This window comes from Rhinolophus sinicus, linkage group LG15 (assembly GCF_036562045.2).
Source record: "Rhinolophus sinicus isolate RSC01 linkage group LG15, ASM3656204v1, whole genome shotgun sequence".
Lineage (NCBI taxonomy): Eukaryota > Metazoa > Chordata > Mammalia > Chiroptera > Rhinolophidae > Rhinolophus > Rhinolophus sinicus.
In genome coordinates, this window is record NC_133764.1 from 36,852,011 (window position 1) to 36,871,178 (window position 19,168).

The 19,168-nt window shown below is 43.8% G+C and overlaps 1 protein-coding gene across 5 annotated transcripts in view; it reads right to left on the reverse strand.

The window, feature by feature from the left end:
- RNF157 (ring finger protein 157) overlaps window positions 1-19,168 on the reverse strand; it is a 66,082-nt gene that overhangs the window by 34,255 nt on the left and 12,659 nt on the right. For 4 of the 5 annotated variants that reach the window (XM_074320777.1, XM_019745566.2, XM_019745567.2 and 1 more), the window contains exon 2: window positions 15,447-15,565. In XM_074320777.1, coding sequence (XP_074176878.1) covers window positions 15,447-15,565 — 119 coding nt within the window. Of the gene's footprint in view, window positions 1-5,123; window positions 5,223-15,446; window positions 15,566-19,168 lie in introns of those variants that run through there. The other variant, XM_019745568.2, reaches the window with a different exon arrangement.

Below are 19,168 nucleotides of genomic sequence, written 5' to 3' on the forward strand. Positions count from 1 at the left end.
CATCTCAAAATTGTCAAGGTCATGAAAAATAAGGGAAAACCCCAGAAACTGTCAGAGATTGGAGGAGATGAAGGAAACATGACAACCACAGGTAATGTGGGTCCTGGATTAGATCCTGGAACTGAAAAAATGACATTAGTGGAAAAATGGGTGTAGCCCTAATAAAGTCTGTAGTTTTTCCAATTTTTTTAGTTTGGACAAATATACCGTGGTTATGTAAGATGTGAACATTAGAGAAAGCTGCGTGAAGGGTATATGGGAATTCCCTACTATCTTTGCAATTCTTCTATATCAAATTATTTTAAAAAATAAGTTCTGCAAGAGGAATGCTTAGATGAAATGGAAAGCAGAGGATCTCAAGGTCCAAGGTGTAGGTCTCAGCTCTTGTACGGCTGGTTGTGTGACTTTAGACTAATCGTTGCACCCTAGTAATTCTCCACTTCCTTGCCAGTAAAATAGGCTTAATAATCACTACCTCACAATTTGTGAGATTAAAGGCTGTATAAACCAAGGTCCAGTCAGGAAAACAGAAACCACACCAGTTATTTTTATGGAGAGAATTTAAAATAAGGAACTAGTTAAACAGGTATTGAAGAACTAAAACACTACAAGGGGACACTGAGCTGACAGAGGGAGGGAGGGAGGGAGAGAGGGAGAGGGAGAGAGGGAGAGGGGGGGGAGGGGGGAGGGGGAGAGGGGAGGGGGGAGAGAGAGAGAGAAAGAGAGAGAGAGAGAGAAAGAGATGGCAGGAAGCAGCTATTAGTCCTAGGGCCGATAGAACAAGGGGCAGAGCTTGGGGTTGTCAGATCCTGAAGCACCCCCCGCCCCAAACTGGGACTCAAACTTCTGAGGTGGGTGAACTACCCCTTCTCTTCCCGCCCTGCAGGCCCGCTAGCGCCCCCTATTGGCATATTGATGCAGAACACAGCGGTGGTCGGGAAACGTGGCGCTGGGAGTCCCAGCAGCAACACGGAGCCCAAGTTTAGAGGGTGGTTTGGGGCTGCGAAACAACTTAATTGTTCACTGTGAAAGAACTCTGTAGACTGTAAATGTCACCTGCTAGGACTTATTTTTATCATAACTTCTATTAAGCTCCTAGGCGAACATGTTCCCCCTCTTTCCTTTAAAAAATATGTCACAGTTATGGATTAGTAGATCCACCTCTGGTGTTTACAGCGTTTAAGATTTTAATAAATGGAAAATACGGCTAGGTACTACATTCTAGTCTATAATTACAGACCTTTACGGCAAAGCCTGCTTATCAGTGCTGTCTTGTGAAGATCAACCTCGTCTGATTAATTTCTGTAATAATCAGGGCTACTATTTCAGTTGACTGGCCTGGCAAGACCATTTTAGAGAGTGAAATAAGTGTGCTGCTTACGGATGCGACTTACACGTGACCAACTGTTAAGCTATGTGATCCAGAAGTCTTTGACTTTTATAGACTTTTGTAGAATAGTTTCATTAGAATTTAAGGCCACCCTATATCTCTTTAAAAGCTGAAAAAGTTAACCAAAGTTTTCTTTGAAATGCAACACCAATAAGTACAGTTTCCCGTAAGATGGGGTGTACAACAGGAAACAGAGGTGAGAGTACGTACACCAAGTTTCAGTATGTTTCAAAGAAATTTCGAGGAAATTCCTACAACATGGGCTTTAGTTTCACTGCTGAATACCAGAGTTCTTTGTGCTCTGGTTTGTTAAGGAACATAATAACATTAAACAACAAACCAAAAGTTCAAGCGTTTAGTGGCATTTTCCAAGTCAGCAAAAGTTATGTCATAAAGTTCCTTTCTCAGAGCTTCTGTAAGGCTGTCTACACTTCATTTATTACTTTCCCTTATGTGGGTATGTATCTGATTTTCCTGGAGATTATAAATTGGAGGGCAAAAATCCATGGGGGAGCCGTCTTTGTCTGACCTGCAGTGGTTAGACCAGCATACGTAGAGGACAGAAACAGATATCTGTAGAATGGACAGATGAGAAGGTCTTCGGGGAGACTACAGCATGTAGTGGTGACTCCCCAGATTTTGAACATTTGCCCCTCAGACTAAATGGCAGGCTGGCACAATTAATGGTCACAAAATAATTGAAAAAAAGACTGCCATGTTTGTGGGTTTGTCTCTTTTTAAATAAAGAGTTTGTGGAATAACATTTATTAAGTTTAGAAGCTGAGACACTCTGGTCCCGCCAAGAGCTGTGTGCAAAACAGGAGAAGGAAATGGTTTCGTGAAAGCAGTACAACGCCAGGGGCTGGAAGACCAGGTCCTGCCTCGGTTCTCACACCTACTGACAGGTGAGCCCTGGGCATCGGTTTCCTCATTTATAAAATGGGACTCACAGCCCTTGTCTATCTTGTAGGGTGATTCTGATCAAGGAAATAATGTTTGAAAGTCATACCAACAGTTTATCATGAGTGACTATCAGCGGCTATCATTAGTGATAATTTTACCTTCTTTGAAGAATTTTACCTGCAATATCATTTTGAATACTTGGAAAAAAAGACTGAACAAGTGAAATAGCGGCCATTAGATAAGTATGTCTTATCTATGACTCCCAAAGCTCTTGGATGAAATACAGTTGGGACGTGTCTCACTTTGTTGTGACCCAGGAGAATTACGGTGACTCCGCCCCACACTCCACTGGAATTTAACAGTCTTGGGCACAGCAACCCCCGTAGAGACACACAAATCCTTAACACAGTGACTGGAAGGCTCTTTGAGACTCTCAGTCTATGATGAAAAGGAAATGGAAGACTGTTTAACATAAAACGAGAGTGACACAAGCTGGCCTCTTGTCTGTTGTGATCCGGGCTGTCTAACAGACATGTGACTTCTGCAGGGCAATTGTAAACAGTCACAAACCAGGGGAGGAAATGAAGCACAGGCCTGAGAGGGACGGGCTGTCCTGCCGAGACACCAGCACAGCGGCTGGGAGCGGGCTGAGCGCTGGGACGCAGAAGCAACCCTGACCTGCCACCCGCCCACTGCCATGTGCACACACAGCGCCTGGGCATCTCAGTGGCACACACCACAGACAGGGCTCCCTGGGCTTTTTGGGGCCCAGGCCTCAGAGAACACTGGCACGTCTGTGAACCACCACTCCTTTCCAAGACATATATAGTATATATTTTTTAAAGTCAGGTCTATGTAGGTATAATTTACATTCAGTAAAATTCACCCTTTTTACTGTACAGTTCTATGAATTTTGACTAATACATACAGCTAGATAACCACCATCATAATCAAGGACATTTCCGTCTCCCCCCCCCCCCAAACGTTCCTTCCTGCCCTTCTGAGGTCAACCCCTTCCTCCACCCTGTCCCTGGAGACCACTGATCTGTTTCCTATCCCTATAGTTTTGCCCTTTCCAGAATGACAAGACACATTCTTTACAAAGCTTAAATAAAACAGCCAAAGGCCTCATTCAACTCGCACAGATCACTGTGTGTTCAGCTGCTGTATCAGAAGGAGGGAACAGACAGCTCAGGGTGTGATGGGTGCCGAGGGCAGCAAAATCCACTGCAGCCTGAGATAACTGCCAGCTCCACTGAAAGCAGGACACGTCGTCGCAGGGAGATTTAAGCAGCTCTTTAAATCCGAAGACAAAGGCCTCTTATTCTGAATTGTCCTGATGTGAATACCCTGCTTCCCTCTTTCATGATTGCATCGTCCTAGACACAACTAGATTTCCTTCCAGTTCAAGTGAGACTTTGGTGTTAAAAGAAAACACAAATTACTACAGCTGGAACTGAATGCAGAGTAATAAATTCTCTAAAGGTAAAAAGCTCGAGTTTCAGTAGAATGTTCTCTCTCCTGTCAGATTTGGCTTGACCTCACATTGAGTCCTTTTCTGCCTTGTGAAATACTGAAGTTTAATTGAACTCTGCACAACTGCAGGCTACCATAAAGGAAAGCACAACAGACGCATGAATGCAAAAAAGTGACAATTAAGAGCCCCGTGGCAAATCTAGAAGGGAAATAGCAAATTACTTTCTTGCACAAGGTCATATTACAGCTATTATTTTGAAAAACTTTTAAAAATTTTACAGAAGGAAAACCCTTGTACCTGCACCTTCAAAGCCTAAATTATATTGTTTATTCAATGCTCTTTCTACTCTATGTAATAAATTATTTACACAAGTCATCAGGAAAATGAAAATTAATTCTGTACACTCACCAGGATGGCTAAAATGAAAAAGACGGAAAACACTAGGTGCCGGGGACTCTAAAGCCCGCTGTGGGAGGAAAATCAACACAATCGCTCTGGAAAACTGTTTAGCAGTATCTACTACAGCAGAGACTATGCCCCAGCAATGCCACTGCTAAAAACACTCCTCACAGATACACAAGACATATAATACACTGTTCAGAGCAGCGCTATTCCTCATAGCTAAAGTACCCCGCACACTAGAATGCCAAATGCTATCAACAGCAGGGGAGACCGGGCTATATTCGTGCACGGAACACCTGCGCAATGAGAATGAACAAACTGTCGCTATGATGCAACACGGAGAACATCTCATAGACATTCTGAGTGACAAGAGCCAGACAGAGATGGGCACATACGCCACGGTTCCACTTACATCCAGTTCAAACCAGAAGAGAAACCAGGACCGTGGTTACCTTGGGTTACGAGTAGTGCTTGGAAGGGGGCCCAGGGGGAGCTTCTTGGAGGCTAGCCACGTTCTTTGTCCTGATCTGGATGCTGGTCACTGAGGTGTGTTCACTTTGTGAAAATCACCTGCGTGTGTATGATCTGTTGCCTTCTGGTACGGCTGTTATACTTCAATAAACGTAATTTTTAAAAAGGAAAAGCCAGCCCTATATAAATGGGTCTAGAATGACCTCCAAGGTATACTATTCAATTAAAAAGGGCATTCGTGTATACGGGATGTGGAATGATGTACCCCACCTCTGCCCCTCACCAGGCCCGTTCCTGTCCCCTAGCTGCTGAGAACGTTGGCCACACACAGCCCATCCATTGCTGCTCCTTCTCCAGGAAGGAGGAACGAGAGTCCCTTGGTCTGTGACAGTGCCCCCTGATTCCTCCTTCATCACACCCCACAGGACAGCCAACAGCCAGCGATTCATGGACGGGGCATACCAGAGGCCGCCCCCTTACCTCAACACGGAGTGACTCTGGTACCAGGTGTACTGCAAAGCTTTCCTGAGGGACCAGGTTGAGGCGAGTCTCTGCCACAAGCATGTCATTGCTTAGTTTTGCTCCCCTGCCCCGTGTGGCTTCTGTAATCGCCTTCTCCGGAGAGCATTCCTTCAACAAATAGCTTTCATAAAGATCTCCAACTCAGTTTTGCTTCCAGAGAGCCTGACCTAAACCACGTGGTACCAGAAGTTGCCTAAGGAAGTGGATTCTGCGGGTGGAATTTGGAAGTAGGTCACCCACCAGCCAGTTGGCAATGAGGACCCGTCACTGGGTGTGGTCCCTGGAGTGCTATGTTAACGTGACATGTGGCAAGGCATACTCTGGATGGCTTACCGTCTCTGGTACAGGAGGTACAGGGGAAATGGTTATCATCAGGACTGTGGAATTGGGTGGGTGTTATGAAGAGTTTATTGAAAATGGAAAAAGACAGTTTCAGATACAGCCATCAACCATTTAAAGCCAAGTATGACAGCCAGCCTCCTTTGGCAACATTTTAAAGACACTCATTTCCTGCAGGCACAGGACCTAATTGTAAGGAGTGGCAGAACTCAAAAGAAGTCTGAACTCTTAGCCCAAGCAAGTCTACCAAGCCAAAGCCAGGCCCTGTTGGGGGAGGAGGCAACTCTAAGGCTTCAGATGGGGACATCTGTGCACATTTACCCAAGAACCACGAGCCCCAATTCCCGGGGTCTGCAAAGTAGCAAACGCCCTCTACCTGTAAGATAGAGGCACCCCACACACACACACTTGAAAATTACACAGCGGTTTTAAACAAGACAAGTACTTACAAGACAATGCCTGCCCTACAAAGGACCTGCCCCCATCTTCCCTCCTGGCTGCCAGATCAAAATTGGGGTCAAATCTCTGTATCACTCAACCGGGGCCTGCTGGGCCTGCTAAGAGGGGAGGGGGTTATTATGCCAAAGATGCCATGGGACCAGGCTAACACATGCACTGGCAGGAACTGGAAGTGTGTGTGAAGTCCATCCTGAGGGTGCTGGATCAAAGGGCGTGGAATACAAAGTGGGAGGAGGAAGAGCCTGTTGCTATGGGGACATGCTCTCATGACACAGAATTAACACCTTGGCAAGGGCCCTGGGTCTAATATGTGTTAGGGGAGGGGACCTCTTGGGAGCCTGGATTCCAGGGCTAAATGATTCCAGAACTGGCACAGCAGTCTTTGGAAGAGCAAACGGCTTAGAGGAGAAAGCACGCTCGAATGGGTCTGCCTCATAAAACGGGAGAACCCACCAGCTCGCTATGTCCTTTGGGAGGGACCGGAAGACACTCTGACGACCAAAGCCCAGACTCTGCCTCTTCTACTGGTCACCAACGGGGATTCCGCCTCCGGAACCACGGCCCTCCTCGCCATTCCTACTGCTCCCTGACATCTGACTTCCGTCAGGTCCCATTCGGACAACTGGTTGCTCTTTATCTGTTCTCGGTCCTCTAGTTCATCTCCCAACTGTCCTTTGAGTGAGCTTTCAAGACGTGTATTACATGACTCCCAGTTTCAACCCCATCAACGGTTCCCCATGCCGACAGGATACAAACCCAAGGCTCGCAGGAAGGCATACAAGACCCCGTGGTCTCGGCCTGGCTCCGCAGCCTACGTCCCCCTCAGTCCCCTCTGGACCCTACACTTTGGTTATGCTGACTCACCTGTAGTGCACAGACCTCACCTTGGCTAGATGCCTGTGGCCTGGCTCCGGTCGGCTCCTCCGACCTGCTGTGTTTCCCGGCTGAAGGGGCTTCAGGCAGGGATTACGTGTTGTCTGTCTTTGAATCCCTAGTGTTTCACTTTATCCTGGAGTATCACAGGTGTTCAATAACAGGTTAAATGAAGGAAGGAATGACAGTGAGTCAATCGATCAATGATTTGTGTAATGGGAACAGGGGAAGAGATCAACAGTGGGCACGGCCTAACGATCATTGAAGAAAACTGTCTTCTCAATGCATACGGAAACCAAGTTATGGGAAGAACAGAGGAGAAGAAACGATTTCCTTCTCCTAGGGCAGTTTTACAATCCGAATTGGTTTTGAAATGCTTATCTAGAGAAGGTAACCTGCGAGGCTAACAGCTACTAAAAAACTGTTCATTCATCTCCAACCAAGTTTCTTCCCCAGAGACTCTTCTTCCTTTCCCATAATGTTAGGTTACATTGTAATCCCTTTCCATCACTTTAATCCAAAAGGGCAAACCCAGAAGCCTGCATGCCAGACAGATACGACCATGATCCCTGTCTCACACCGCAAAGCACTGTGGTAGCTGGCATGCACAACGAACGTCCTACCTCCCTAACCTCAGCCAACGAGACAGCTTTAGCTAAGGAAAGAAGCAAACTCAGTTGCCATTTTTTGCATTAAAAAAATAAATAAAGAAAGATCTAGGCAGTAGTTTCAAACTCTCTTCCCCAAGATACTTAACTACAAAGGAAAAGATGGTCGCTCAGCCATGGAGACACCCACAGTGAATTATATCTCCATAAAGCTGCCATTCAACAAAGTCACCCAGGTGTGACCAGAGTGGGCACACGACAACGTCTCGTGCTGGTGTGTTCCCTCTTGATCTGGGTGTGGTTACAAGGGTATTTGTTTACAGTTTCTTTAAAATGGAGAGATATGGTTTATATATTTATATATAAATATTTCACAATTCACAATTAAAAAGTGAAACGAAAACAAAACAATAGAAAGTAAATTAAAAGCAGCTGTTTCTTGTTTTCCAAAAAGAAAGTTGAGGCGTGAGGAGTGAACATAACAACTGATTTGAGTTCTTCTGGAGCACCCCTTCTCGTCACGGGTGCCTCAGTCTGGGAAGGGTAGCTACGCTCGGTGACACGGTTCACAGTCCTCTGTCCCACTGTCACCTGCTCACACACTGGCCCCCCATCCACCTGCTGATCCATCTACTACGAAACCCAGCTCCATAAAGCAGAGGTCTCGGGGTGGAGAACTCCTAGAACAGAAGCCACATAAAAATCCCCTTATATGGCCAGTAGCAAATGCTCACACCCGACTAGCTTTTCAAAGTTGTCTTTTTTATGCTATAACTTATTTTCCAAAGGTGTAGTTAACTTTACAATTACTGTGAAGTCTCATATTTTATGCTTTTATCTACCTAACAACAACAACAAAAATCTATCCTACCGTTCACATAAAAGTAACCAGCTTTTTCACGGTATCTCTGGAATCAAGAAAAAGTTAACACTAACTCTTGAATCAAGCCTATAATTTGGTTACTTGGAAATATGACTATTATGTTACCCGCACACTGCAAAATAGCCTTTGTTTGTAAACTCAGTATGTAATCACTAAGTGACATGAAGCAACTTTCCCTAGAAGAAGGAATTTGAAATAATTTCTTCATCTTTATTAAGGTTACAAAGTAACATAAATGGAATAAGGTTTTTTTGGGGTTTTTTGGGAAAGAATAAAAAACAAGCTAAATTTCCAAACTGAAGAACTAAAGTAAGTGCATTGGTATACTTTTCTAAAACGGAATGATCACTGCTTCCTTAGCCCGATGTATGCCTTAAAACCCGAGTAACACCCATGTCACAGCAGCATTGTTCATTACAGCAAGAGGTGGAAACAACCCAAGCGTCCACCATGGACGAATGAGAAACAAAACGTGGTCCATCCAGACAATGGAGTATCACTCAGGATTCAAAAGGAAGGAAAATCTGACATTCTCACGTGTGCGACAACATGGATACACCTTGATGACTTGATGCTCAGTGAAATAGCCAGACTTAAAAAGACAAATATTGTAAGATTCCACATATATGAGGAACTTCGAGTAGCCAAATTCATAGAGGCAGAAAGTAAAAGGGTGCTTGCCAGGGCCTTGGGGAAAGGACAACGGGGAATTAATGTTCGATGGGTACAGAGTTTCAGTTTGACAAGATGAAAAGAGTTCTGGGAATGGGTTGCACAGCAAAGCAAGTGTACTTACTACTACCAAACTGTACACTTGAAATGGTTAAGATGGTAAATTCTAGGTTATATGCATGATGTCTCCATTTAACTAAAAACTCTGAAGGTAAAAGAAAAGGTTGAGGGGCGGCCGGTTGGCTCAGTTGGTTAGAGCGCTTGCTCTTAACAACAAGGTTGCCGGTTTGATTCCCGCATGGGACGGTGGGCTGCACCCACTGCAACTAGATTGAAAACAGCAACTGGACTTGGAGCTGATGGGCCCTGGAGAAACACACGGTTCCCCAATACAAAAAAAATTTTTTTTGTAAAAGAAAAAAGAAAAGGTTGAGAAGACCAGTTACTGAACCAAGCTGGGCGACCACCTCTGGGAGAGCCTAGCAGTAGGGAGATGTGTATTATAAGAATGCTATGTTTTTAAATCCGTAAGTAAAACTGTCTGTAATGCCCTAAGGCATTTAAAAAGTATGAATATTCATTCCCGTGTTTAGCTCTTTCATAGTCTGGGTTTCCTTTTTCTCTCAGGTTGTTGAAAAGCAGGCCACATCCGTAGGAAGCCACGGTTGCGAGAGGATGGAGCTACCTGGCTCTATTTCTTACCGTGCTTATTCTAATATTTTGGTCATTTTCCACAAGCCCCCAGCTACTTCCCAGCCCCCCCGGCGGGTCACATGCTTTCTGTAGTTCACGGGGGAAAAAAATTAAACTCATTATTTTATGAACTTCCTTAATTTTCCTCCTTCTATACCTTCTCCTAGACCTATTTCCTTCCTCTGCTTAGCAGCAGTCCCTTCTCTATTTGTTAAGAAAATTAAAATGCGTTTAATTGTATTGGAATAGCTATGCACAGTGTCAGATGGGTAGTAGACTTGTTGGGATTATCATTTTGTGAGGGGTGTAAAAAATGTCTAATCATTATGTTATTTTGTACCCCCAAAACTAATTTAAAAATTTTAAAATAATGCAAAAATGTGTTTAATTAAAAAATGAAAATGAAAAACGTGTTCACTGGGGAAAATTCAAACAACAAGAATATGTACCCCCAAGAGTTACTCCTACGACAGGTTAAAATGTGATGTCCTCTTATGTATTTTTGTGCACCTCTAAATACAAATACACAAGCACAGACATATGCAGTTAGTTTGATCAGGAATGAAATCAGACTCTACATGATACGGAGTGCCAAAAAAATGTATACACATTTTAAGAAAGGAAAAAATGATTAAAATATATATACTCAATATATACCGATACCAAAAGATGAATACAAGTCACGTTTGACTTCTGCAAAGACAAGAGGTGCTCAAAGTGGTTCCCATCAGCGTCCAGACACTTCCAATTATGGCGAACTGCTGCTTGAGCAATGTTGACCAAAGTGTCCACTTGCGTACATTTCTTTGCCCCCCCCCCCCCCCCCCCCCCCGTATATAGCATCATGCTTTTTGCAGTAAATGATGTGGTACTGGCCACAGGATACAGATCTACCTAAGTTTTGGCTGAATACCAGTTCCTAGGATAGACACACTGTAATTTATTTAACGATTCCCTCCCAACGAGCAGAAAACCCACACATCTGGTGTCGAAAGTAAATGAGTGTCGCAGCAGAACGTTAGCGTGGAGGAGACACGCAACATGCATTTGTGCATTGTTGGACTTCCTCATGTCGCTTGTTCATTCCGCCTTGAGGACCCTCCTCCCTATCTCCGCCTAGGAAATCCTGCCCATCCCTCCAAGCTCAAGGGCTCATCTCTCAGAATGGGTGCCCAGCCTCTCCCATAGAACTCACCACAATCCATCAGTCGGGGGCAATCTGCCTACCCCCACACTGCAAGCGCCTCAGGGCCAAAGCTTCTCATCAGTGCGTTCCCAATAGCACAGTGCACGACTCATAAACATTTGATTCACAGAACGAATGAACAGCACGACGACGGACACAAAGCTCTCTCTGTGCAAAACTCTACTTCGCAAGTGGATATGCAGTCAATTTCCTTAAAATCACTCGCTCTCCCTGCACACATGTGAATAAAAGGTTTCAATGTACAGAAACTGGGTTTAAGTACAACTTCTAGGCCTACTTCTCTTAGAGGAAAGAGAAAAGCCCTCCTGTGTGCAGCTTGGTTCTAAAGGCCAGCTGTGCAGCCCTGGCTGCAGAGAGCTCGAGGAGGGAGCAATGTGTCGGTGGGGCCCAGCGACGGGACACACAAGGTGATGCAGTGTTAGGATGTGACTAAAACTCCACTACTTTCCTCCAGAGAGAAGAAATCTGAACTTGGGGAGAGTCAAAGTATCACTTGATTCTTTGACAATCCAAGTTCACCGAGCCTCGAAATAGCTTTGAGTTTTAGCATTCATTTACCTACAAAACAAGATCTGACGCAATAAAGGAGTGAAAACTCAGCCCCAGCTCTCCCATCACTCTGGAAGGGAACGGGTGGTCTCCATTCGACATTTAATAACTGGGAGGTACAAACACAGTGGTCATGGCTCCCCCACACAGGGACCAGAGCAGGAAGGCCCGCAGAAGTCCTGGTCACCACTTAGAGCAGTTACTGAAAAACCAGTGACTATTCTCTCCCCCCAAGAACTCTCAGTAGCTGCAGATATAGCCAACCTCAAGGGTTAGTGGGTATAGCTAACACCGCGCCAGGCTTTTCCATCCAGCAGTGTCATGGCATTTTTCAAGCATTATATTCCTCTGAAGTCAGAACTATCTCCACGTTCCAACTGGGTAATTTGAGAACCTGACCAATAGATTCCCCAAGGTTGCAAAGAGTTTAATGGTAAGACGTAAAAAAAAAAAAAAATTGAAATCTTGACTCCATCCTCTCTTCAACCATCTCTGTGTGTACACATACTCTAGGTTTTTGAATGTGACCCTTAAGTCTTGACAATAAATGTGACTCTCAGGGATTGATTATCTAGCTCAGTAGTGCTGCAGTAAGAACTACAGGTGGAATAATAGCTCCATCGAATGATTCCGATCATTCAGAAATGCCAGGAAATACCACAAGTCCCAGAGGCCAGGAAGTCTATGGCGTTTCTATTTTACATAACAATTTATTTCAACATATTCCACCCCCATCTTCATTCTCTCTGGGAAGCAGAGCTGCTGGATGGCTTTAAAAGGCTGTTCTCAGGCAGCCGGATGGCTCAGTTGGTTAGAGCACGAGCTCTCAACAACAAGGTTGCCGGTTCAATTCCTGCATGGGATGGTGGGCTGTGCCCCCTGCAACTAAAGACTGAAAATGACGACTGGGCTTGGAGCTGAGCTGCGCCCTCCACAACTAGATTGAAGGACGACAACTTGGAGCTGATGGGCCCTGGAGAAACACACTGTTCCCCAATATTCCCCAATAAAAAAAAAAGAAAAAAAAAAGGCTGTTCTGTTTGCCCTGCAACTTGACGCTCATTTACTGATACCGGAGACATGTTACTAGAGAGTAGAAGTCACTTCGGCAGAACTCAAGCTGCGAGTCCACCTCCAATCACTGGGCCTTCCCCTAACAAGCGGGATGGGCGATGATGGCAAAGGCAGAGGTCAGACCCACAGATGGAATTACACACCAAGAGCACTGTCTCAAGAGGGACGCCAAGAGAACATGTCGTCGCCACTCCGTCTACTTTTAGACATCGCTCCGACTCTGACGAACTGCACTTGGTCTGCTCAGACAGAGCCACAGCCAGGACGTGGGCCAGTTCCGGAGCCCACCTGCCCTGACAGCAGAAATGGCTCTGGAGCTGGACGTTTGAGGTCAAATTCTGATTCAATCACTGAGGGCTCTGCAATCTTTAAGTTCTTCGTGCCTCCTGTTCCTCACCTGTCACATGAGAACCGTCCTCTTTAGGGTGTCGAGGACAAAAATGAGATAACACGTCTGAAGAGCTTAGAACACCTAGCCAGGCAAACAGTGAGTGTTCGGTACATGTCAGCTATTATTATTATTATTAAATAACACATGGGGAGAGAATAGGGAAACGTACTACATTCGTTCTGCCTACTCTGTTTCTATCTACCTATTTGAAATCACTTTGATTCGCTTTCTTAACATGAAATTATGTCTTTTGAAAACATCTGCTCTGTACAACGTGAAGCCTATGTAACGATTACTACATAAAAAAACAACAAAAAGGCCAATGTTGATGCTCCTTTGGGAAAAAGCTTCCAGCTCAAGGTCAAGGCTGCTGTCCAGAGCTTCAGGAAGAGCTCATTCACAGGCTCACAGAGAGATGTAAACACAGCAATTAAATTGGGAAAGTTTGTCAGCCAGCAGAAACCTCAAAATGAAACCTAAAGAAGCACTGACCCGTTTAAAAATCATCTTTATGGCCTGAGAAGGTCAAAGGTAAAAACAAAACTGAAAAACCAACCAAACAAACAAACAAAAAACTATTCTAACACCAGAGAAAAGAAAAAAGAAAGGAAGAAACTGATGTAAATGGAAGTCCATGGAAGAAGAAAGGACCATTTCCAAGTGTGAGCTGCCCTCTGTGCGTGAGGAAAAAATCTTACCTGGCTCTGTCACAGAAAAAAGATCTTTCTACTCTAATTGCTAAGGTCGTCATAGCAAAACCAAAGAGCAGGCATTTGACAAGTATTATCTGGCATAACGTAATTTGAAGCAGAAAGGAACTGGTATTTTGAAAAGTTGGCAAAGAATTAGAAGAGGGTCACTACAGAGAGAAAAGAAAACAAGACACCTAACAACAACAAAATTGTTTTTTAATAATTAAAGCTCAAGATGGAAGACATCACCAGATTAATCTTCCTGGGGAAAAAACAAACGAAAAAACCCAACCAATTTCTCCAGGTCACTTATCTGCCTAAAACTGTCAATATTCCCCATAGCCAATAGAAGAAAGTCAAAACCTCTCGAGGGAAGGGAGCCCCCACCTACCTTTCCAATTGTTTTTCGCCATCAGGAAATGTCCACTCCCGTCAGACTGGTTTCCTTGTTTGTTCCAGAGAGGAAAAAACCATGCTCATTTCAGCTTTGTATCCCCAGCGCCTAGCACAGTACCTGGTACATGGTGTTTGCTCTCAGTAAGTGCTGGCTGATTCAACAAAAACGGGAGTGCTTTTAGGCCTGCGCTTCACTCCTAGAAAGCCCTTTTCCCACCCGGCTGGTGAAAACCCAGCCATTCTCCAAAGCCTCAATAAATGCCCCCCCACCTCTTCTAACTCCAGCAACGAGGTATTCCGCCCTCGCCATTCCCCAATCCCAGTCTCAGTTTGTACAGAATCCAATGACTTCAGAACTTTATTGCTGTTTAAACATTTCCTGTGCATATGTTTTGTCTGCCCCACTAAACTGAGAACTTCTAGAGGAAGGTATGATATTTTGAAGCAACGAGAAGCAGTGGAAAGACAGGTCATTGATCTGTGGCCTGGCAGACCTAGCTACGTGACTTTGGGAAATTTTTATGTAAAAGGCTTATTAGAACAGTGCCTGGCACGCAGTATGTACGCTGTAAATGCTCACTATTACCACGCTACATCTCTTAGAACCTCAGTTCTCTCACTTACAAAATGGGATTAATAATAAATTCTCCAAGAAAAGAAAGAAACCGAAAAAAAGAAAACAAAACAAAAATACAAAAAGAATAATAAATCCTCTGTCAGGTGGGTATTTATGAAGAATAGGAATAAAGTCTGAAAGGTCTCTAGGACCTTCCTTAGCACACAGTAGCCAATCAAGAGCCACATGGCAGCTCTTATTACAAAGCCTCATGCTGGGTGCAGAGAAAATGTCCCGTAAAAGTTTATGGAATGAGTTGAATGAACTGAGAGAGACATAGTCTAATATCAACTCACATATCAAGGGAAACTTTCCAGCCATTCATTCAACAAATCTTTATTAAGGGCTATCATTACAGATCAGGCTTTGTTCTAGGTGCAGGAGAGCAACAGTAAAAATAGTCCTTGCCCTATGAAATTTACATTCCAGAGGGGAAGGCAGTTAACAAACAGAGGGCGAGACAGAGAAATAAACGCTTATATGGTGCAAGGTGCTATGAAGCAGAAAAAAGAGCAAGAGAGGGCAAACTGCAGGGCTGGGAAAGGGCTGTCTGCAGAGGTGGCATTTAGGCGGAGACCCGAATCACTGAGAGATCAGGATTTTGTGAGATGCCCTCACCCTCGGGCAGACCCTGGTAGCCTTTCCACAGCTCAGCCTCTAGTGCCAGGAGACACAGCTCCACCAGCAAGGGGGCTGTCTGGCTGCCACGGCCCCTCTCAACTCAGACCAAGCCACCAACGCTGCTGAACTAGCAATTACAAATGTATTTGTATGACTGTTTGAAGTGGTCACTTAGCCCCGTGTGGAAGTAAACAGATTGCACCCATACCGCCACTGGTCTGTTCCCCAGGAAGTTCAGGTCGCTGTTCTCTCCAAACAGGTAACCTTCAGGATGAGTGGAGTCGAACTTCTCTCCTCCCATGATGAAGTGGCTGGCGAAATAGCTTCCTAGAGAGAGAGAAAGATGGAACGGAGACCAGTTAAACTAAGCCTAGTGAAAGTGCCGATTTGGAAAAACGTTAGTCCTTGAAACAAATAATTAGGACAATTTCTCACCCCAGGAGAGCTTTCTTCTCTTGATGTGGGACAACGGCACAAAATAAGTAAAATCATAACAGTGAGAACCCAAGATGCCAAACATGAAATAGATCACTGTTTTCCTCTGCACATTCTTCATCAAATCTTTACTGTGATCTGCCTAATACCACCAGTCAAGACACGAGAGGCCCCACAATGCACAGTAATAAATATATGCATGTATTTTGTTCCTGATTTTCTTTCTTTAAACTTTAAGTGGTTATTCTCTGTCCTACGTGTGTTCAGGAATCTTAACCACAAGTATCAGCATGTGTACACACACACATACAATTCTCTGCCTAGATTTTCATAAGCCAGCTCGTAGCTACACACAGAAGTCTCAGCACCACTGATACCACGTGTATGCCTCCATAACCCCCTACGATGAAGGCTCTTCATTTTTCATATTTGCTTCAAAATGATTAATAGGAAAATACAAATGTAAATAATGCAGCTGTCTCTGACTTTACCTACCAATTACCACACAGATTATGGAGTTCAATTGGATAACCATTGAGAGTTATGAAAGAAAGACACGCGCGTACACACGCCCACCCTCAGTGTCTCAAATTCAGTAACAGTGCTAACGGCCAAGGTTGCGGGGACACCAGTCATGGCAGGCCCTCAGCCCCACACTACAATAACTAGATGCAATCAGCAGTCAAGGTCAGAATTCCCACCAGCCTCATCCAGACAGACCGAGGAACTGCTCCAGGATGCGATGACACTGATAAGTCACCAGAGGAGGCTCAGGTAATACTGCCAATTCCACCTGGGAATACTTTCCAACGTTGACAATTAAACGAATCACTCCACCCAAATTCCTACAATCTGACTCTGCCTTGAAGGTAAGCTGTGCACAGTGGGCTCACACTGTAACATACCTTATTACTCTCACACAGTCCCATTCTTGGGTTAATAAAAACAACTTGTGGCGAATGGCTTCTTTATGTCTTACAGAGTGAGGATGCAGATTAAACTCCCTACATCGTTTCAATTTTTGTTGAAGGTTTATGGCAAACTCAAAAAAAAAAAAAAAAAAGAGAGAGATTCAGCACTTCCAGCCTGTGACGAAGCCATAGGAAGGAAGACAGAGAAGAAAATTCTAACAAAAAAACTGAGCCAAATATTCAATTTTGGATTTTCCACACATAGAACTCTAGTCTAGAAATACATCTCAAACAAAACAACGCGGATAACATCACTCACTACAAAGTGAGGCAATTCTTTAATTAAACAACAAGCAAGAAAAGAATTGCAAATAACTGCAGCCAAAATCAATGCTATCAGAAGAATTCGACAGTTACCCATCAAAACTTAAAAACACAACGAGCAGCCATCTGCAGTGATACAACTGTGCAATTCGTCATTTAGGAAAGCTTAATTATCAATTATTTACATCCAGCACTTACTAGCCTTATTTTCCAAGTGTATAATTTATAGAGAGGGGAGGTGCCTACATGCCTTGAATAGCAACAGCCATCTCAAATAATGTAAGTCATTTACTGTGGGCCCTTAGTAAATTTTCTATGCATTAAAAATTACAGATTTATTATACATTAGGTGAAATTCAAAAAGTTAAAGACTTTACATTGCTGGATGGCTTGCCCAAGCCATGAATCAAGAATAGGAAGAAGCAGGTATGGTGTCTGGAGTTGTACAGGTTGAGTCCAGTGGGACACAGTGAGTAGTCAGGTGATGGATGTGGGGACAATGAAATCCACCGAGAGTCAGCTCACAGGATCCTAGCAAGAGAAGACCACTAATGGCTTGGGGGGCTAACGGGTTAAGAAGCTGACAGGATTCTATTGGAAATGCTCCCTTTTTTGCCATAATATTAAAAGTAATTACCAAGAAAGCAGTGTAGAGTTAATTGTAGTTTTGCCTCGCATTAAAAATCCAGAGCACAAATATAAAAAGACTAAAATTCGGGTCAATATTCACAGATGAGAAAAGGATTTTTCATTTCGGTAGAAGGGTCAATGCCAAGTCCCTTTGTAAAGCTGATCTCCCTTGGTGCACTTAAAGTACGAAGGCCTCATCGGCTAAAAGGAAAAATAAACTTAACCAAAATTCTGCTTTTCCTCTCTTGGAAATGGAGCCCTCCTATAACTTGCCCCAATTAGACTACCGTGTTTCCCCGAAAATAAGACCTAGCTGGACAATCAGTTCTAAAGCGTCTTTTGGAGCAAAAATTAATGTAAGACCCGGCATTATATTATATTATATTATATTATATTATATTATATTATATTATATTAATTATATGACTGAGTCTTATAGTAAAATAAGACTGGGTCTTATATTAATTTTTGCTCCAAAAGACGCATCAGAGCTGATGGTCTGGCTCGGTCTTATTTCCGGGAAGCACGGCAGTGACAAAGATTGAATCCACCCTCTGCAGCCCAGGTACAGCTGTCTGGAGGGACAAATCAGTGGAGTCTCGCACGGCTACCACGTCAGCAGACACTAACACCAAACACACTAACAGCCCCAGAGAAAAATGCCTTTTGGGCAGTTTGTGCACATTCTTACTACTTAGCGTGAACTGCGCTCTAACATCAGAAATGGCAGGGCAAAAAGAACTCCCCTAAAATACTTTCTTTGCCTACTTGCTAATAGGAAAAGACATACATGATGAGTAGATAAAGTGCAAGTTCTCCATTATTCGCCATAATTTCTTAACCAAAACTCATATTCAGGATTCTTTGGGGGTTTTAAGAAGACACATCTTGTGGCGATTATTTTGCAAGACATACAGATATCAAATCATCAGCTTGTACACCTTAAGCTTACACAGTGTATATGTCAATTAGATCTCAATAAAGTGGGAAAAAAGGGAAGACACATCATACACACATCTCCAAAATTATATTTAACACATAAGGTATGAGTGGGAGGAAGGGGAAATTCGTGTTTAATGGGTATAGATTTTCAGTTTTGCAAGAAAAAAAATTCTAGTGATCTTAACACTACTGAACTGTACACTTAAAAAGTTAAGATTTTGGGGGCTGGCCCAGTGGCTCAGGCGGTTAGAGCTCCATGCTCCTAACTCCGAAGGCTGCCGGTTCGAGTCCCACATGGGCCAGTGGGCTCTCAACCACAAGGTTGCCAGTTTGATTCCTCGACTCCCCCAAGGGATGGTGGGCTGTGCCCCCTGCAACTAGAAACGGCAACTGGACCTGGAGCTGAGCTGCGCCCTCCACAACTAAGACTGAAAGGACAATTTGACTTGGAAAAAAGGCCTGGAAGTACACACTGTTCCCCAATAAAGTCCTGTTCCCCTTCCCCAATTAAAAAAAAAAAAAAGTTAAGATTTAATGTTATGTGTTTTTTTTTTACCACAGTGAAAATAAATATCAAGGAAAAATCTCTATAAAGTATGGCCCAGAATGACCAACACAAATACGAGTTTGATATTCAGGAATGAGCAAAAAAAGATGAAAGGAATTAAGAAATTCAAATTGCCAGTTA